The 21,006-nt window shown below is 38.8% G+C and overlaps 1 protein-coding gene and 1 long non-coding RNA gene across 10 annotated transcripts in view; one reads left to right on the top strand and one right to left on the bottom strand.

Moving 5' to 3' along the window:
- phrf1 (PHD and ring finger domains 1) overlaps positions 1-15,707 on the bottom strand; it is a 97,749-nt gene extending 82,042 nt beyond the window's left edge. For 6 of the 9 annotated variants that reach the window (XR_014087880.1, XR_014087878.1, XR_533921.3 and 3 more), the window contains exons 1-16: positions 15,599-15,707; positions 14,093-14,221; positions 13,871-13,990; positions 13,501-13,697; positions 13,325-13,408; positions 13,095-13,228; positions 12,901-12,992; positions 12,020-12,198; positions 11,636-11,768; positions 11,373-11,494; positions 11,054-11,247; positions 10,774-10,896; positions 9,990-10,144; positions 6,468-8,355; positions 4,779-5,944; positions 4,580-4,656 (exon numbers count right to left, since the gene is read on the bottom strand). Coding sequence is in view for 5 of the 9 variants with exons in the window: in XM_017305288.2 (XP_017160777.1) it covers positions 4,580-4,656; positions 4,779-5,944; positions 6,468-8,355; positions 9,990-10,144; positions 10,774-10,896; positions 11,054-11,247; positions 11,373-11,494; positions 11,636-11,768; positions 12,020-12,198; positions 12,901-12,992; positions 13,095-13,228; positions 13,325-13,408; positions 13,501-13,697; positions 13,871-13,990; positions 14,093-14,180 (4,752 nt within the window). In the remaining 4 variants the exon portion in view is untranslated. Of the gene's footprint in view, positions 1-3; positions 1,799-1,917; positions 2,050-2,469; positions 2,611-4,579; positions 4,657-4,778; positions 5,945-6,467; positions 8,356-9,989; positions 10,145-10,773; positions 10,897-11,053; positions 11,248-11,372; positions 11,495-11,635; positions 11,769-12,019; positions 12,199-12,900; positions 12,993-13,094; positions 13,229-13,324; positions 13,409-13,500; positions 13,698-13,870; positions 13,991-14,092; positions 14,222-15,598 lie in introns of those variants that run through there. The other 3 variants (XM_008411517.3, XM_008411519.3, XM_008411518.3) reach the window with 3 other exon arrangements.
- A 568-nt stretch (positions 15,708-16,275) lies between these two features.
- Positions 16,276-19,894, top strand: LOC108166380 (uncharacterized). Its single transcript, XR_001776731.2, has 2 exons — positions 16,276-18,078; positions 18,461-19,894. It is a non-coding gene; the product is annotated as an uncharacterized LOC108166380 (long non-coding RNA).
- Positions 19,895-21,006: the final 1,112 nt, after the last annotated feature.

Below are 21,006 nucleotides of genomic sequence, written 5' to 3'. Positions count from 1 at the left end.
TAAATTTTTTAAATTACACAGTTTTATTTGTGTCCCATTTGAAAATCACACAGCCTTTTCAATCAAGTTAACTGAACAGAAATCAAAAACATTCAGATAAGGAGGAGCACCTTTTCTTTTAGCATCTTCCATATTCCCGGTCCTTGGCTTTATGAAGCCTATATACACAGGTTGTAAAAACAAAGTTCAACAACCCAGCCAGTAAATCTTTACAGTAAGCAACTAATGAACAGTAGATGCAACAATTCAAAATGTGATTTGCTGTGAATATTTTTAAAAAGAAAAAGCAAAGTTAAGACTGAGACAAACTAAGTGTAGAACAAATACAGTAAGCCTTTATCTGCTGCAGGAGGGTTAAAACCGTAATGTTGCTAGCAAAAGGCATGTGTACTTCAGCTGCACCTCTAGTGACAAATATTTACAACATGTGCGAAGGTGTATAAGCTGACCTCACCAACAAATACATCAATGCCAATAAACTTAGTCAATAATTACTGAACACAGAGCACAAACAGCTCCAAATGAAACAAAGATATTAAAGGAAATACAAGACATGAAAGCAGTAGGCTTACATAAAAAGTGGACAAACATTTAGAAAGAAACGGAAGGTTGAAATAGTCGTTCTAACTATTACATCCATATTATGCCTTGTGAAAATGCTGTCAACTAGTTAAAAATTTAAATAAATAGACAAATGAAGTATTGTTCATTCAAATAAATTGTTCTTTTTATTACAACTGATGACAAAAAAAACCTGACTCTAAAAACTGATTTCCTATATTTCTGTTACGGACTGAAACAAACCGTAGGCCTGGTGTTACCCCCTATGGCCTCCAAACCCACCAAAACAAAAAAATGAACAAATGTTACAAAACCTTGTATACAGTTTTCCTTCATTCAACTACATTTAGTAGAGTTAGACGTGGAAGACACAACACTGGCTTTCAATTACAAAACTTAAATATCCTCTATTTAAAAAAGAAAAAAAGAAAAAATTCAAAGACGGCAATTATTCACAACAGGTAAAACGGATGGAAGAATCCCTTTAGTATTTATATCAAAACTCAACTATTTACAACTGAATCTCAAACCCTTTTGAGATTCAGGTCATTTATTTTTCTACAAAATTGCATATTAGTGTCTTTTCGTAATGTGACAAACGTCATGAATATGCATGAGCTGCATAATTTCACCACTTGAAGATAGACATTTAGTTTTGCCACTTATAAATAACTCATTTTCTCTATAGAAAAAAAATAACACCCATAGACAACATGAAGAAAAAAACTGGATCCTCAGAGTGAAATGGCAGATAAAGGAGAAGGCTACCTGATTTATATTTCCATGGGATGATCTTGAAGTTTTGCCTCTTTAAGGCAAAACTGAATAATGCTCCATTTTAATGTTTCTCAGCTGCACAACACAAAACAATCACTTTCAGTCAGAGACGACCCAAGATGAAGACACAAATGAGTAATTCAAGTCACTTTTAAAGAACGTAATACATACATTAAACAAACATTTAAGAAACTATTCCATAACTGAGTATTCATTTCAGTTTACTCTTTTGGGGTTGCTTGAGATATAGAACACAAAGCTGGGGATGTGAGTGTCGATGAGCGTTTATGGTTCCTTATGGACTGTCAGATAGTTTTATTGGCTCACTCTGATCCTCAGGTGCCTTTGCTGAATCGTCTCCTTTTTTTTGTTTCCTTGCATGTTTGTATTTTTCCACATACGCCTTGATCAGATTTCCCACTTTCACTGGGTTGATTTCCCCACTTTTGCTGTGGCACACCTTATGACCAGAAATAAAAGATAATTGTATAAGAATCCCTTTAAAAAAAACTAGAGTTGATTATATTGAATTGCAAAGTATTCTTTTCAAAAGGAGTTTTACATTTATTTTTGACTCACCTTTTGAACAGCTTTACGCAGAATCTCTTTGTACTCGTCCTTGTTGATGTCTCTCCTTTGGTAGAAAGGCTTGATGGCTAACTTCACTTCTTCAACAGCTCTCTCCTGCATGTGCAGCTTTTTCAGATACTGTTGGTAGGAATAAAGCACTGCTTATGTTACAACCTCAGACGTTTTTATATTTATTTCAGTTTACTAGGCAGGTAATATCAACTCCTTAAACTACTGATCGCAATCTAGATAGTATTATTCAATTCTTTGACTCAGTGATATGCCTGTTGCACCAACGGGACACATCCAGCTCAGTAGTGATCGGTATCAGGAAGAAGAAATGTCTCAAGGTCCTTGTACAGTAAATTTTTTGCTCATTTTTGCTAGCTGGGTCAGGTGGGTTTTTTGCATTTTTAATAGAAAACAAACTTAATAAAATTATGTTGAGAAAAAAAAGTTAAAGTAAATGTGCTTAAGATGAACAAAAAAATCTAAGTGAATAAAAAAAAGTCTCTTTAATAACCTTATTTGAGAGCTAAAATGAATAAAAGCCATTTTCACCTTGTCTTTCCTTGACAAATCCCCTTCTTCTGCTTCTCTCTGCTCAGTGATTGATAACTCCGCAGGGTTGAGGCCTCCCGAGCTGGAATTAGCAGTCAGTAAACCAGCAACACTTTTCTTTGAGGAGTCACACACAGTGCTCTGTAAAAGTATGAATTATTAATTTAACCTAATATGCAAAATCAAAAGGGAAAGTCCTGCACAGCACCATTCAAAGTTATTCCCCCTTACACAATCATTCTGGGTTTTTTTTTTTTTGGCACATCTAAATGTCAGATCAAATGCCTTTTAGCGTCAGTCAATAATAATATGTACAAAATGGTTTTCAACAATGATTTTATTTATAGAGACAAACTGCTATCTAAATCCTCCTGCATTAGAGTGAAAACGGATTCCTGCCAAACTAAACACAGCAACTCCTTGGTGTTGCTCAATTGCTTGGTGGAAATTAGTGCCATCAAGAGTTTGTAGTAGTATTACTTTGCCCCATTGTTCTTTACACAACTGTTTGTATTCATCCATAGGGGAGGATTTGAGCATGATTGCAGTCATCCGACAGGATGGGAGTTTAATCACAAGCAGCGCCAGGAGCACATGAATGAACTTTGGGAGGGGAATGACCGTGATCTCGTAGCTCTGTAAGACACTCGTCTGTCTGGGGAACAGGCAGCAACGAAGAAGAGAGAAATGATTCAGCCCCAACTCTGTTAAAGTTTAAAGCTTAGTTCTGGTCAGTTTACATCGGATCTACATAATAGTAGTCTGATGTGATATGCATTGTATTCTGCGATTATAATTTTCTTTTAAATAAAGAAATTTATTTAAAAGAATAAATTTCTTTTATGTGTGCAAAATCATCTGCTAATCTAGACTATGTTTGGACCAACGATAATATTTGGGTTTATTTGAGTTCATCAAAATCATAACTTGGAGATTTTCCATTGCTGCAGCCGCAAACAACATCATTGGAGCAACAATGGCAGCCCAGGGTCCTGTCAATATTCACGCCTACAATGAACCGTAATGGAGACATTATGGTCATTACAGCTGCATTGGAATAATTCTGCAATGGGCCAAATTTCCTCCACAGTGCTGCAAAAGACTCATTGCAAGCTATTGCAAACTCTTGATATCTGTTGTTGCTGCTAATGGTGGCTCAGCAAATTATTAAGTGTTGGTTGAAATCTCTCTCACACAGGACTATGTAGGTTTTTATTTATTTTCTCATTTACAAACTGTATTTGATCTTTACTTGTGTTGTCTTTGGCTAATATTTAAATTGGTTTGATGTTCTGAAATACTGAGGTGTGACAATTGTGCAAACAAATTGCAAATTAGAAAAGAGGCAAACACTTTTCATACCACTGTAGATGTTCTATTATCCATTATGATATGATTGACACCCAAGGCTATAGAAATTGTTTTATAATCTATTATAGATTGAGATATTTCTGACTTTGTTTCATATCGCTGCTTGAATCTATTTACATTAGTGTGTATTGCTTGTGATGTTGGAGGTCATTTATGTCAAGTCAGAAAGGTTCTATTCAAGTGATTATGATTCTAAAGGTCCGGCGGTAATTATGTCTGTGTTTGGCTAAGGAGCATGAGTCAAACCTGTTATTATTTAGTTACTCCATGCTTTAAGAATGTTAACTTTATTACAATGGCCAGGAGGTTTGAAAGCAATTTGCACTTAATTGAACTTCATATTAATTGTTTTAAGAGAACATACCTTTGCATTGCAGGATAATTTTTGTACAGATGGTCTGAATTTGCCGTTTCTATTGTTACTTTATAGTGTAAAGACATTGTGTATTTATATAAACTATTTATCATGCGTGGAAACACAATCTGACATTCATTAACAAACATCAAAACAAGACCATAACAGCAGTGTTTTAAATGAGTGGTGAAAGGTTTCGTAGAGACAAAGATCTAGTTTCGTTTCATATGAAAATGCTTCAGAATCAGTTTCAGTTTCAACCATGTGACTTTTTCCAGAGACAGCCTTGAGGTACACACTGCCACCTGCATGCCATCACTAATATTATGTTGCACAAATGCATGCTGAAAAGCAAACAAACGCTATGAAACAGCTCATTCTGACCTGAGTGGATGCCTGGACAGGCAAAGGGGGTTTGCGAGATCCTTCCTGCTTCAACTTCAACTTATACAGCGCTAGCTCTGTGGAAGTAAAACGAACACAAGGCCGGAGATTGAAATAGAGAACAAATCTCTAAACTTTCACTCACATTATAAAAAATATGAATGAAAATGAAGTGAAACAATCTGATGACAACACTTACTGCTTGGAGATTTCTCTGGCTGAGGTCCCTCTGGCTCCTGTATGTTCCAGGTGACGCGCTTCACTTGAGTCTTGGACTTTGATCCCGCTGCGGCTGACGTCGGTTCCCCCTCTTCCTTCTCCTCCACAGCTTCTTTCTCCTCGTCAGCGCGTGCACCGCTACCCTCTCCTGGCTCCGATTTGACGTGATCGAGATTGTCCAGCATTACATCCACATTAAAATCATCGTCAGACTCTGAAGGTTCCGGTATTATAGAGTCCGCCGCCCCTGTTGTGTTTTGTTGTTTGTCAGACTCTAATGAACTTAGCTGAAACTGACATACTGAGTCATGGCGGGGGTCTTCAGTGGACAGGGTAGGAGGTGAGGAGACAGGCGGTGAGGGGCAGTCCTGTGTAGGACTTGCCTCGGATTTGATTATGGTTGTATCATACAACTCTGTCTTGTTCTGATCCTCCATTATCTCATCATCGCTCTGGGACACTGACAAAGAAGGTTTATCCTTTTCTTCACTTTTAATTTCTTTACCAATGGGACAATCTTCAAACATATCCACGGGTTGTGGTTTTTCTTTTTTGATTTCCTTTTTTTTTTTTAATTCCACTGGGATTTCTTTAGCTGGGATATCTCTTCTTTCAAAGTTTTTGTCTTCATCTTTTACCTGAGAAACAAAAGAACAGGAAGGCAACTCTTGTTTTTTCACTCCGGCACATTTGTTCTTCTCTATGCTTCTTTGTGTAAGTTCCTTCTCCTTTTTTCTTTCCAGTGGGAGATTTGTTCCTTTCGAGGAGGAAACATGTGAAGCTGAAGTTTTGTCTGTACTTCTGGTCGATCCTTCATCTTTCCTTCGCTCTCTTGAGCCGGTGTTAGTCCTTTGTCTCCCATCTTTAGCTCTTGAATCCACTTTGTCTCTGGATGAGACTGTTGCATGTTGCCTGGCGCAATCTTTCCTCCTTTCCCTAGACCGAGATCTTGAACGAGATAAGCGACGCTTACGATCCTTAGACCTCGATCTGGATCTAGACCGTGACTTGGACCTTGATTTGGAACGTGATCGACCCCGTCTTCTGTCCTTGCACACTCTGCTTTTCTCTGTGTGCTCATTTCGCTCCTTTCCTTTATTCTTCTTCATCTTTGAGCGCTCTCTGCTGCTAGAGCTCGAACAAGATCTACAGAACAAAATGACAAAATTCCTATGTGATCTATAACAGATTTAAAACACAAAAAGTGATCAAACAAAAGGTCACCAGTGGCTTTCAAACATGTACCTGTGCCCTGTTAAAATGCCCGGTGTTTGTGATGTTAAAAATGAGAGCAAGATAAATCATACTATCAAATAATTGAGCGAATTTGTGTTTCTTATTTCAATAAGTGTCTCATTTTCTTTTTGCAATCTGGATTTGATAATAATTAAAACCAACTTAACATGCATCTTATTACTTATGACTGAAGTAAAATTTAATTTCTGATTTAGTTTTGTTTTTTTATTCCTAGCTGAATATTATTTTTTTGTCATTCAAACAAATGTATTTTTATTTATAATAACCTTCATATATTACATGTGGAAAGTTTTAAAGTGATTTATGATGGTGTACAATTTTTTTTTGCATCACAAAAGTTTGACATTTTAACAGCAATATCTTCCCTTTTGACAGCCACTGTGCTCTACAGCTTGAACAGCTTTCCACTCACCTGGATCGCCTCCTCGTTTTGTCTCTGGACCGTGATCGGGACCGCCTCCTCTTCCTGTAAGCTCTGTCTGGTGAGTTGGGCTGGGAGCTGTCAGAGGTCGAGTGTGCCCTCCTTCTTTCTCTTGATATTGATCGCCTTGAGCTCCTGTCTTTCTCTCTGGCTTTTTCCCTTTCCTTCTTTTTGCCTTCCTTATTCAAGGCGTGAAGGTCTTCTCTTCTGCCTCTGTCTGTCTCTGAGCTACTGGGATGTTGATCCTTTGACGTTTTGGAGGTTTGCTTCCTATGGCCCAAGTCTCCCATCAGTGTACTGGCACAGGTTGGTGAATCATCCGATTTAGTCTCTTCAATCAGTTTCTTTGAGATGGAACCCGAGCAGGAAGGCGATGAATCATCCCTGTAGTTGAGAAAAGATCTACTGGAAGTTTCGGCATTAAGTCCACTGTTCTGCTGAGTATTTTCCTCGGCTTTTATGTGTTTAATATGCTGATGAGAAAGTGATGTGGTGTCTGCACTCTCACTTTTTACCTCACTCTCACTTAGAACCCTGTCATCAGAACTTTCATATTCATCTGAACTTGGTTCTTCTTTAATGACAGTATCAATGAATAACTTTTGCTTCTCCTGCTTAACTTCGGCTAAATCGGATTTCTTTTCAACTTTGATACTATCTGCGGGAAATATTATTTCTGGTGTTACAGTAAGCTGCAAGCTCCTGGGTATTTCCTGTGAAAACTCTGTCTCCTCTGATTCAGTTTTCACCTGAACTGCATCCCAACGTCTTGGCACTGAACCCTTGTTGCTTCCTAAAGTAGAAGGTTTCCCTCTGTTAGTGCCAAATTGAGAGCTGAAGTTCAGGCTTGTGGGCTCGGCTTCGTCGCTCGAGCTACTCGAATCAGATAGCGTGGGATTAAAAGGATCGTAAATATTGTCTTGTTCCTTGGTGACTGTACAAGATGCCAGAAGTGTTTTCTTGTCTTTGTGCATTTGCTTCTTTTTTGCTTCCTCTTCTTTTTCCCTCCACTGTTCTTTTATGTTGCTTCCGGCTGAAGAGGGCGACGTTATGCTGAGCCGCCTGGCGTGCCAGGAGTTCCCACTGGAATTGATGCGAAAACTTACAGACGAAGATGAAGAAAATGACGCATGCTGAGTCTGGCTTGCAGGAGTGGTGGAGGAAGAGGAAGCGAAGGAATTTGAGAATGCTGATGATGAGCCAGCTCTTTCCGGCCTGTTCTTATGGCCATCAGAGTGGCCCTTCTGCTTATCAACACTCTGTCGCCTTCCTTTGTCCCCAGAAAGGCTGTTCATGCCACTTTTAGGCAACCCAGAACCATCGTCAGCTCCAGCAGAATTTCTACTTCCTCTACTACTGTCAGAAATGCCACCATGACCTGCACTGTCATTTGTGACGCTACTATTCTCTCTTTTTATCTTCGGTATGCGAGGAAGCACAGACACATCTACCCACGTGGGTTTAACGGGAGCTTTCTTAGGTTGGGACAGCGACAGAGTTGTTCCTTTGTCCCCAAAGTTGGAAACCTGAATGGGGTGAGCAGATGAAGAAGGCGTTTCTGTTAGGGCTCTCATGCCATTGGCTGCTACTGGTCTGTTTGCACGAGAAGGCAAACTTGGATTCACTCCAGAGGTTATGTCAGAATGTGGCCTCGGTTGGTAGTGGTTGGCAGAGGGGGGCATGAAGGAGGGTAAATGAGATGAGCTTGGTGTCAACAGTCCATTCACAGAGGTAGGTGAGGATCCTGGTGGACTCCCATTGTGGTGCAGAGATGCAGAGTTGTCTCCTAAATTGTACGAACACCCTGGACTGTTGAGGGCGCTGGTATCACTTGAACTACTGGTGTTCCTGCTGCTTGGAACTGGGGTAGGTTGGATCACTGCAATAGAAAATATTTACAAAAGAAAAACCACATGGTTTATGTTTTTTGAACTTAAGACGGGGTTTCTTTGTGATGGTTAAGACAAAAATAAAAGTTATTTTAGGCACATCAATATACATTGTCATGTTTGAATAAATGTGATTAACTCCGCCAATTTTGTGCAACAGGTAAGCACAGAGACTGTGTAATTGTTCAATTGTTGAATAATCTAAATAACACATTTTTGTCTTTTCTCTAATCCACAAAAAGAAATCAACAGGTCAACAAAAAATTTAAAAACATCAAAACACAAAACAGCTGTTAGGTGTGTTTTGACTGTGGCAATAAATATAAGAAGGCTCTTATTTTAGATTGTCAAATATAATAAGACCGAACTGGAAATATGGGTAATTGTTCTTGTTTTAGTCAGGAGTGACGTTCAAAAGAACAACTAATCTGTTTCTACTTTATTAATTAATCCTAAAAGCTACAGGAAATACAGAACTGAAGCCAGTAAACAATCCTTTTTATTCTGTCTGCAAATCAATAATCTGCTAAGTTCAGACAAAAAGTATCAGAATCTGTCAAATAGAGAAATGCACACCCACATTTCAAAGATCTGTACAAGATGATGACACCCAGGAACATAATAAACCACTTGCAGAATTCAGACATCATCAACATGAATTCAGACATCATCAACATGAACAAAAAATAGTATAAAATTTGAAAAAATTACATGTCTCGTTCCATTTCAATTTTAGATCCAGCATTGATGCATTGATATCATCTGTGTATAGTAATAGAATTGCTGTATATGTTGCAGAACGCTGAGTGGCAAATTTATAACGTGGGTTTTGTGAACTATTTTCAATGGTCAATGTAGAACACATAGCCTGGCAGCTGGTTAGAGAAATGGAGGAAAGTGTTTCAGGAATTGTTTTAAATCACTGTTTGTCTGATTCTGGGGATAATTGGCTGTAATATATGGAGACTTTAGGAAGACAGAGGTTTCCATATACAGCACAAAACTATGCCTGTGTATTTCTCCAATGATTTATGAAAACCTAATCTGAAAATAACACATTAGTATTAAAATGTTAGTTTGTGTGTAGGCCTGTCACAATAATCAATAAATCAATTAATCGCATGATTAAAACAAATTCAATAATTTCCATTGTTCTCTCTTTCTACCAAGAACTGGATGATAAAAGTCTTCAGTTTGGTGCTTTGGTCTCAAATAGCACTTTTTCTGAAGAACAATTTTGATTAGAAAGACTTCAAAATTCATTTTGTTTTTTGTTTTATTTATTTATCTTGGATATTTAACATGTCTTCCAGTTCTGGTGTTAAATGTTCATTAGAATTTAAAGTTTACTGATTTTTGATAATATCTTCTTGCATTTTATTTTGCCATTACCGTTATATTACTTATAAATGGTCTCAAAACAACAATACTATCATTTATCACAATAACTTCTGCCGCAATTTATCGTTCAGCAAAATTTGTTATCATGACAGGCCAACTTGTGTGGACAACAAAAGCTGTGAAAATAATTTTCAAATATGTTTTGATGAAAATATTTTACAAAAGAAACAGGTAGAGCGCATTTATATTTTGCTGTTTTTAGAAACACGCAAGCCAGACTTACTTGGCTTTGAAGCTTTAAGAGAACCATCTCGACTAATGACGACATCAGAACTGTCCATCAGGAGCATGCTCTGTCCAGACAGGATGCTTCCCAGTAGATCAGGGACAGGAGCAGCCTCCACAACACCCGCCGAGTGAGCGACGTCCACACCTCTCCTAGTAGAGAGCCACAAATAAGATTCAATTAGAAATACAGATAAATCCATATTGAAATCACAAACGGCCGAAAAATTGTATTAGTTACACATATTTTTTAAAAACCTACTTCCACTTTACAGTGTTTCTATCAATTTTCCCATTCAACATTTCATAGTTTTCATATGAGAACCATTTTTATCAGAAATGCTCTTACAGAAGTTTGTTTTTACCATCTGTGTAGTCAACAGTCTTGAAAACATTGATGCTGGATTCTGATTTGGTATTGTCCTAACAGCAGTAGGCACCTGAGCCTAAATCAGTTCCAGCCCAGGAAGCTTAGATTAGAATAAGATGAATCGTTCTAAAACTGTGGCTTAAACTTAGGTCATTGATTAAAATCAACAAAAATTGTAAAAATTTATTTTTATTTTATATCAGTGCATAACCATTTGTGGGTTTTGTCTAGCTAAGTTTGGTGTTCTACTGCCACCTACTGACAGACTGCCAAAGGAGTACATTCACAACAAGCAAAAGAAAACACATCTCAAAAGGAATAGAAATGTGTTTTTTCGAGGACTGAACTGGAACTGCAGATGCAGAGTTACCTCTAAAATTCAAAGTTACTAAAGACAAAAACTGTGTGCTACCTGGAGAGGCCTGCAGTGACTGGACGAGCCACAGGTTGATGAGAGCGAAGAGCAGATCGAGAGATCCCTCGCCTTTTTGCCTCCAACAGCGATGTAACCTGGGCTTGCTCTTCAACCTCTTCACTGGTCAAACAAAGACCATACATCAAAATTATTATGATATACGTATTAAACCAAAATGCCTCATCACATGTGTGCTGTGTAACAATAAGTCCTGGCACTGTCAAGTAAAGTAAACACAAAGCATTTTACATGATAAAACAGTACTATGTCTCCTTACTGGTCAGTAAATGGGTCCAGATCAAATGGATCTCCATAGATGGAGAGTGATGCAGCTCCAATGTCGGCACGCATGCTACTCAAAGTGTTCTCTGATGGTCGGTATACTGTTGGAAGTGAAGAGCTCTTCTTATCCTTTACAATTCCTAGATTACTGGCAATACGGCTTCTTGGAGTGGCTACCTTTCTTTCAATCTAATGGGGAAAAAAACATACATAACTTCAGAAAAAGACCTCAAACATTGACGACACGGGAAATAATTTTACTTATGCTTTATAAATGAAGAGAAACACATCAATACGGATGTTGAAACACTTACAGCTTTTTTCCTAGATTTGCTCTTCCTTGCTCTTCGTTTTCTCCTTTTGACTCCTGTGTTTTCTGCTTGACAATTTTTCCCCTTAGTAGATGTCTTGTTTCTTCTCACCTTCCTACGTTTTCCTACCAAATCAAACAAGGCTCATCATTGCCTACGACCACTGACGACAAAAACCCGTCCAAAACCTTTTCTTCTTCAAATTTTGCCTACTTTGCTGACTTGACTGACTTAGACACTTGGAGAGCATTTACTGTCTTACTTACCAGTTTTGCGTCTCCGACTCGATGGCGCCCGAGGAGTGATGTCCCGTACATACACAGCGGTGTTGAGTCCAGCAACCACAGCATTAATGGTTTCATCTAGCCAAGTCGACTGAATCAGATATGTTGGAGCCAACTACAAAAGGTGTGTTTGCATTACTCTGCTGCAATGCTTTCAAAGCCTGATGTCATGAAAAAACCAATTTCAGTGCATGCCCTAACTTTAAATGTTTTAATTGAATCTTATCCAAACACAGAACTTACTAAGCTGGAGTCACCAGTTAGTTTCAACCAGATGAGAGCACAGCAAGTGCATTACAGTTTAACACCACACAAATGCTTTGCATGAGTTAGGATATTTGCCAAGACAAAAGCATCATGCCAAACCTGCGACGTGCGTGCCTGGGTTATGCGATGTCGGTTGACGTTGGCTCGAACTCTCTCACTCTGTTGCGTTCGGGCGATAGCCCTGGTGGGACCAGTGGTGTGAGTTCGAGACCTACTGGTAGCTGGACGGGGAGTAGAGAACAGGCTGTCTGTGTCACTGATCTCCTCAGCTGAACCTCCTAAAAAAACACATATTCACAGAGACTGATGAACTCTCTTCACAATTTTTCCTTCTTTCAAACTCTCATGCTGTAGCAAGTAAATTCCTACCTTGAATTGAAGGGTAAAATCAGAGCACATTAAAGAGGACCCAGATTTGCATTTAAAATCTCCTGATATGTCAAAAAAATCACGACACTATGAGCCCTGACAAGAACTAGGCTCACAGATCCTCCACCAAATTCTACATATCTATCATTTTGGCCCACTCATCTTTAGACATTTTTTCTAATTCAACAACATTGGTAGATTTTCGTATATGAACAGCCTTTTTAAGGTCTTGCTTAGTCAAGCATGACTTGACTAGGACCAGATCTTGGTCAAAGTCCAGATCAGGCCTTTACCTTGTCTGTCAAAGTCAGGTAATTACCCCAGTTGTCATTACTCCAATATCAATTGAGGAAATTGTGGTTGGCCGTCCACTCCTGGTAAAGTTTATCACTGTTCCATGTTTCCACCACTGGTGGATAATGGCTCTCACTGTGGTTCTCTGAAGCCCCAAAAGCCTTAGAAATTACCTTGTAACTATTCCCAGACTGATATATATCACTTACTTTATTCCTAGTAAAGTAAGGAATTATGGAAGGTGTATGCATTTCCACAAACTGCTATAACTGCTTTTTGCAAAATAAGTGACCATGAAAGGTAACTTAAAGACTTACTTGACTGGCGATTGTTGGCCTCACACTCAGGACAAAACCATTCCTCAACAGGAACAGCATCAAGAGGAGGCGTGAGGCACTCCATGTGATACCTAGGACACAAGTAAGGCTTAACTCTCGTAACAATTCATTTTTAAAAGGGGCAGATGAAAACCTGCTGAAAACACTATGCTTTGGTAAAAACCTCATCTCACCCCGCATCACAGCCGTCGCAGAGCAAGAGTCGGTCCTCACGGTCACTGCCCCCGCACACCTCACAATTGGTCTGCTCCAGGTCCAAGTCTACCGTTTCCTCCTGACCTGCCTTCACAGGCTTCTGAACCGTGACCTGATCACACACTTTGCGGAATTAGCCCACATCACACTAAAGGAAAATCTCAGTCATTTAACTTTTCAAAGTTTGTGTACAAGGAGCCATACTCACAATTTTCTTTACTTTTCCTCCATAAGATTTCCTCAGATATATGTTGTCAAAGACAATGCGGTCCACAGGACATGAGTTTGCATTCTAAATGGGGAAGTGAATTAATTTTTTTAATTAATTCACTCAGAGATAGATTTTTTTTTTCTATCTCTGAGTTGAAACCAATTCAGACTCACCTTAGCCCATTCTAGGATGCAGTCAAAACAGAAGTAGTGCTCACAGTTCTCTGGTGTTGCAACAGGTTGGCTATTGAATGAGTTCAGGCAGATGGGACACTTTTCTCTGTCCTCGTCTGAACTCATCTCTGCAAAGTCAGCAGAATTTCCCCCAAAGGTTTCTTTCCCTGACTTAGCATCTTCCTCCTCTTCATTATCTAGAAGAAAAAGAACACCATTCCTTTTTTACAGCATAGCAAAAACTGTATTAACAGAGGATACAATGGAATAACTTCAGCAGAAAGAAGAATCCTCAAACACCATGGGTGTGTATGCTGTGCCATAAAGCTCATCCATATCCACAGAGAAGATCAAGCACTGTGTCCATTACCATCCTCTTCCTCACTATCTTCGTCCTCATCGTCTTCTCCATTGGCAATATGCTCTTCTTCATCATCACCACTATCAGAGTTTTCCTCTTCAGATTCCTCGTCGAGATCATCTGAGTCATCTATAATGCATATAGAGATAATTCAATTAAAGAAGTAACAATAGATATTAAACCTCAAGGAATATGAAATGAATTGAAGTTAAACTCATTTAAAAAAATCACCTGAGATGGCCCATAATGCAGCTCTTTTTCCTTTGCTGTGAGATGAACTGCGGTTAATCAGCTCATCTTGGCTGTCGTCTTCATCCATGGCTGACCATCGAAACAACAACACAGGAACTTCTCTAATGCCTAAAATTGAAGAAATTATGAAAACTCAGTTGATTTTTTTCATTACTATGCTGACGCTAATTTGAGAAACTGACAGAATGATACTTCGGAATTGGACAGTCAGGTAGTTTGAAGTGAGGTAGGTGGAGTTACACTCCGTTTCAAGTGGAAAATCCACCAGCACATACACTCGATAAGTCACTCATATTGAGCTGGGGGAGCGGCATACGCTCACCTCAGCTATGTGGCTGATATGTTCATAGTGGGCTCATGTGGATGTTGAGATTACAATGTTGTCTTCAGTTATTAAAATGAATTCATGGAACTTGTTAAATGTTGTAAATTTCAGATATCGAACAGAATGTTCGATATCTAGCAGTTCAAAAAACAATTTTACACATCTTTGATATGATTGATGAATCATATCACTGACGGCGCAACCGTACTTGTAGCGAGCCCCATCTAGGTCTGTCACAATAAACAATAAATAAATTAATCATATGATAAATTGCAGCAAGCTTAATTTCTATTCGAATGCTTTATCATTTTTGCTTTCTCCAAAAACTGGAAAACAAAATTCTTCTGTCTGGTGTTTTGGTCTCCACTAGATCATGTATATATTTTACATGTCATGTTTTAGTTTTATGATTATACTGGTAAAAATCTAAGAATACTCCCACTGAGAGATAAATAGAAATATATATTCTTCTGTATTTACACAGGAAAGGTAACCAAAAGGAAAAGAAAACGTCAAAAACGAAAGTTAGATTTTAATCTTAAATCGCCCTGCATAAAGGTCACGACATTTTTTCTTTTTTACTCCTTGATTTGAAGGCTTCCCACCTATTTATGACAGTTAAAAACAAAACTGCAAAAAGCTTTCAAAATCTAATTCCTCACCCGTTACTGTTTAACTTGTATCCCCTCTTCATCGGCTAGTCAAATATTGTAACCTTTTTCATTCTAAATATTACTATTACCGAAGATTACTCCTTAACGTTTAATAGCTAACCAACAGCAGCATTATGCAAATGCTACATTTGTAAACAAAGAACAAAATTCATGACAAAATAGTATTTTTCAGCAGTTTTCACATAAAATAAATATACAGCGGAAATGTGCATATTGATATTCAATGTTTATCTTATGACAAAAAAGATGCCCAAATTTCATATTAGTCTTTTTTTTTTCAAGAAATGACGATAGCTAGTAAAATTAGCTTCAGTGTAGCTTGTCAGCTAGCCTCGGAGTAGCTAAAATTAGCGAACATTAACCACTAGCCCGTTTACACTCTGTGCTAAAACCAGTCATTGTGTGGAGCGTTTTGCATAACATTAAGCCTGCTTTCATGTACCTATAATTTCACGCAGAAGCATTTATTTATATTTTTAAACCTACCCTATTCAGTAGAGAAAGATATGTTCAAATAGGTTTGAAGTCTCCACTGTTGGTGAGTGACACCACCGGCTGGCTAAGGACGGAAATTACCGAGTGAACTTCGACATATGGGATTCTTAAAGGGACAGTGCACGTTAAAAGGATCCTCATTTTCTGAATCAACAGAAGAGATGCTGCATTCACGGCTCTAAAACTGTTGGTTGAGTTTAGCGTTACAAAGTTCAAAACAAATTATGTGTGATTTAGAGAAGTTAAACAAAGCAAAGCACTGTAAATGATACCCAGAAAAAAAACAATGAACATTTACCTGAGCAGCAAAAAGACAAAAAAATTACATAAACATGAAACACATGTGTGCTTTTAGTCTTTTTTGTGAATTTATGTGCACACATCTGCTAATAAAGTTTAATAATGACTTGCCAGTTTTAAGAAAATCCAATTAAGGAAGGTAAGTACTATAGAGCAAACCATTCTCTGAAAATAACACACTTGTAACTGCAAATTGTGATTGGTGTACAATGAAGTTCATTGAACAAGGGTGCAAAGGATGGAAACACAAATTTGGCAGCAAAAAACCCTTCACTTATGTTTTAGTATTGTAAGTAGCTCTTAAGTATGTTTAACTATTATGTAAGGTCATTTTTGAATAGGCTCTCAAAAACCTGAGATTGCTGACACAAAATATCAATAGCTGAATGCTAACCTAAACTATGGGAATAACCAACTTTTTTAGTCAATGACAATACCTACCAAACCAGTAATATTAAAAGTAAAAATGTCCGGCAAACTGTACATATGTTGAGTCTTTGAACATACTTTTTTTTAAAAGAGCGGAATAAATCGCCAAGCTGCACAGTGGTGTAGTTGGTAGAGCTGTTGCCTTGCAGCAAGAAGGTTCTGGGTTGGATTCCCGGCCCCGGTCTTTCTGCATGGAGTTTGCATGTTCTCCCTGTGCATGCGTGGGTTTTCTCCAGGTACTCCGGTTTCCTCCCACAGTCCAAAAACATGACTGTCAGGTTAAGTGGCCTCTCCAAATTGCCCCTAGGTGTGAGTGTGTGTGTGTATGCGTTGTTGTGTGTCCTGTGTGTCTCTGTGTTGCTCTGCGACAGACTGGCGACCTGTCCAGAGTGTATCCCACCTCTCGCCCGGTACGCTAGCTGGAGATGGGCACCAGCAACCCTCCCAACCCCACTGAGGGACAAGGGTGTAAAAAAATGGATTGATGGATGGATGGAATAAATCGCCCTCTAGTGGCTTGAAAAAAAATACAAAAATCAACTGTTACATAACAAAGTCTGTATTCCTGGTTTCCTGGTTTGGCATTGGGTCGACATATCCTAACAGACTGGGTGCTGTGGTGGCGCCGGGGCAAAGCACAACCCATGTATTGAGGTCTTAGCCCTCATGCCAGGTGACATTTGCCACAAGTCTTCCCTCTCTGCTTTCCTGTCAAACTACTTTCAAATAAAGGCCACTAGAGCCAACAAAAGCCTTAAAAAAACATATCCTAACAGAGATCATTAATATGTAAAATAAAGTTATTTAGAATAATTGCTTGAAACTTTACTCAGTCTCTACACGTCGTCTGTCAGATATCCTAACGTTGATCTTGTGACGTTTAAGTGTAAATGACTGGAGCGTTATTTTTATTTGTACATTTCAAAACTACTATGATGTTATACAATGTGTTAATGATGTCTGCTCTCATTCCTTAAATAATTGAGTGTTCCCTGTCCTCCCTTCCTCTCCGTCATCATCATCAGATCAGACTGTCATGCAGCATCCTTGGTACGTGCACAGCCACACTCCGCTCATGGCAACACAGTACACAAAGTAAGCCGAGTTCAACCACTCCACATCGGAGGGGTCGGACCGCTCGCAATCAAAACGGCTTTAAAACCACTCAAACCAGCTCGAATGGCTGCTGCCGCCTAACAGGGCGTTTAATTAAGGTTAAAGGAACCTCTATGGTAAAGAGCTGCTTCACTAATATGAAGCAGGGCAGGGAATTGTTAACAGAATAATGGTTTATTCCTGAAGTACGACGTGCAGAACTGAACGCGCCGCACCCCAACTACAACTCGAACAATCGACTGAACGTGCTTGTTCCTGAACATCCCGCCCATCGAGCTCCAGATATGTCAATTACTAACAAGAGGCGGGGCATGCGACTGTAGCGCGGCCTCGGATTGGCTGAGCGGGATGCCAGTTCGCTGTACATTTGCATAACCAGGTCGGGTTGCAGATGCATGGGAGTGGGCAGAGCGGGGGTAATGCAAGTGAACTGAACTTCTGCGGCGGTGTAGGCTTTAGAATATGCCTAAATGCGGCCAACTTTAATCTTGCGCTGAGATTCCTTTAATAATGAAAGAAAAAAATCATTTTGAAAATATGGATATTAAATATCACAACGATGGAGCAGGAATTCAACTTTTTTTTTATTTTTACTAAAAAATATCTTAAAAGAAAACTTGGGATTGGTAAGTACCGCTACATTTTTAATGAACATGCAGTCATAAAATGTGATACATTAATCGCCGTGTAATTTTGTTATAAATGTCTTTATTTTGTGTTTACTATAACAATGTGCGAGAACGAAACTTTCTTTTTACCGTTTAGAAACAGCATGATGTGAACTATATGTTAATGTACTGACTGATCCATAGATCATCAACAGGAAGTCAAATCTCATTTCACTCTGATGATATCACTATTACACAGTTGAGAAGATAGAATATATAAATTTTTAAAAAAAACATAGACGTCTTTTGTTTTATTCAGTTGTATGACATTACATACTTGAAATGATTATTTTTGACCAGTTGATTCATCAATGAATGATGATTCGTTTATGCTCTACAGAGTGTGTGAGGCGAAACACTTGTCACTATAACCTCTGAGATCTAAAAGCAGGTAAGCCACTGACTAACGCACATTGTGCCAGTTGCCAGTTCCACTGTGCGTGTGACAGCGGCTAACCTGGTTTTTGGGAATACCGCTCACTCCGCCTCGCCTCCAGACCAGCTTCAGCCGGACAAGGCTGACACCTATATGTACATGCTGTTCTTTATCATGTCCTGTGCGCTGCTGGGAAAGGCCCGATCCACTCGAATGCCCTCCCAGTGGTCTCCACTTGTACTGAGGCGAACTTCCTCCTGTGCTGACATACCTTATTTAGGACCCAGGTGGCTTTTTTGCTTTGCCATCGGTTGTGGCTGTTGGTGAGTTGCGTTTCAGTTTCTTTTTCATAATTGTGGGATTGATCAGTTTTCTTCTCAGCAATGACAAAAGTTTGGGGTCTCTGGGTCTCCAGAAGGCGAGGTTATTGTCACATCAGTGGAAGGTTTTGATATGAGCGAAATGGGTTTTCGTCTAGGGCTGGGTGGAGTGTGAAGAGGACGATGCAGTTAAAATAGTTATTTTGTCAAAAATTAGATTGATGTCCAATTCTTGTCTTATGATTCTGTGGTAATAAAAGGGCTATGTCAGTGTTTTCTTTTTTTAATGCATCAGGAATTTTTGGTATAATTTTCTTTAGTACAAGAAATACTAAACAATTCTGGTACATAAAAATACTGTTTAGTCCGAAAATTGAATTTTTTTATTTTTTTTTGCTCTGAACATTGATTCTATACAGCCAGCCCAATTTGAGATTTGTGAAAACTTTACTCTTTTTTTTGTTTTTGGGGAGGGGACTCATTTTAAAACACTGCTTTTAATACTTCCATAGCACGAGAACTCGCCTAATTTGAGACACAGCCTAAATGCACGAATCTGGACTGTATCTACACTAAGTACAGTTTCTTTAAAGCAGACTTTGTGAGGGCAGCGGTAGAGCGGACCCATCTGAAGAAGCCGTCAGGCTTCGGCACAGCCATGTGGGGTTCAACTCCTGACCTCAGGAGCTTCGCTGGAAGTTTTTACTCTTGTTTCCCCATCTTATCTGAATTCTCCAAATAAAGACCACTGATGATATATTGATTTATGTAAAAGAGTATAGTTTTCACAAAATCTATCTAAATCTCTTTAAAATGTATCAGTCAAGACCATCCAAATGCTCTAATATATGACGTTTTTTTGTCTTTGGTTGTGTGTGGGGTGGGGGCTTGCCCAGGGTGCCATCCATGCTTGTTCCACAAAAGCGCTGAAGTTAACTTCAGAATGTAGTTTTTTTTCCTGACTTTTGAATTCATGTAAAAGAATATTCACTTAATTTCTGAGCAACGTCATATCGTTTGTGCATAAAGTGTATTTGTATGCGCATAAAGTGAGAAGTAAAGTTGTGACTTAAACATTTGCTGCCTAATCGCTGCTCAATTTGTCTTGTCATGTAGAGCATGTCTTCACAAGATTTGTATTTTTTATTTTTTTTATTCCCACCTCATCTGTACATGAAGAGTCATTGTGACGCGGAGGAAAAAAACAAAAGAGTGTGTCTCACAGGCTCTTTTACTTGAGCTGCCTGTCAAAGTCATCCTGATATGGGACGTGCAGACGCTCACTCTCATCTTCATTGACAAGATTGTTCTTCCAGATGCTCAGTTTGATCAGTTTTCAGTGAGAGAAAGATAACACAAAATGTTACGCTTAAACTCCCAACACACAGAACTCCGAAAAAACTTTAGAATCCGGTTTTGTATCGTTATGGGAGTTTAGCTGACTGGGTTACACTTTAAATGAGAAATGTTGAAAAGTTTCTCTTTTTAATAAAGTAAAATTCTAATCTATGCGCAAGATCAAATAATGCATTTAGCTCTGTTGTATCCCTCAATATCAGCAATTTGAATGAGTTAGTCAGTGGGAAATGATGAATTTAACAGTTTTGTGGTAAAACTAATATACCTGTGTAAAATTCTCCATGTCCACGAGAGGGCGTTAGTGTACCACACGGCTTTGGGCTTGTCCAGACAGTGGGAACAAAACAAGGATTTGAAGCTTATCTAACCCTTACAAAGCCAGACAGTTCTAAATCTCCTCATTATAATCCAATTTTGCATAGTGGATCATTGTATCAAAGCTTTTGGTGTGATGTGCTGCAAACATTTAAATACGGAGGCGGGGAATGATTTTAAGACAAAGATGAGAAGAAAGAAGACTTGAAAATTGATGTACCTGCCCCAGGATGGCAGAGGAGGGTATTTTTAGAAGCCTACAGGGTATCAATCCGGGGTCAGCCAGAGCACACGGGGAGGCCTACGTCACTCAGAGTGTGACAGACAGCAAATTTGGTCTCCAGGGTAAACAAACAGCAACTGGGTGGAGGACTAAAGTGGCGAGCAGGACCTTAGCGGATGTGTATTTATCCTGCAACACGAAGATTTATAATCACTGTGGAGATAAGCTGTATAGCGGGACAGATTTATTAGATTTTTAGTATACTTGGGATTATCATACAAATACAAAAACTG

Source organism: Poecilia reticulata, chromosome 6 (genome assembly GCF_904066995.2).
Source record: "Poecilia reticulata chromosome 6, P_reticulata-male-v2, whole genome shotgun sequence".
NCBI classification, from domain to species: domain Eukaryota; kingdom Metazoa; phylum Chordata; class Actinopteri; order Cyprinodontiformes; family Poeciliidae; genus Poecilia; species Poecilia reticulata.
Note: the sequence above shows the minus strand (reverse complement) of the source record. Positions and strands in the feature narration are given on the sequence as shown.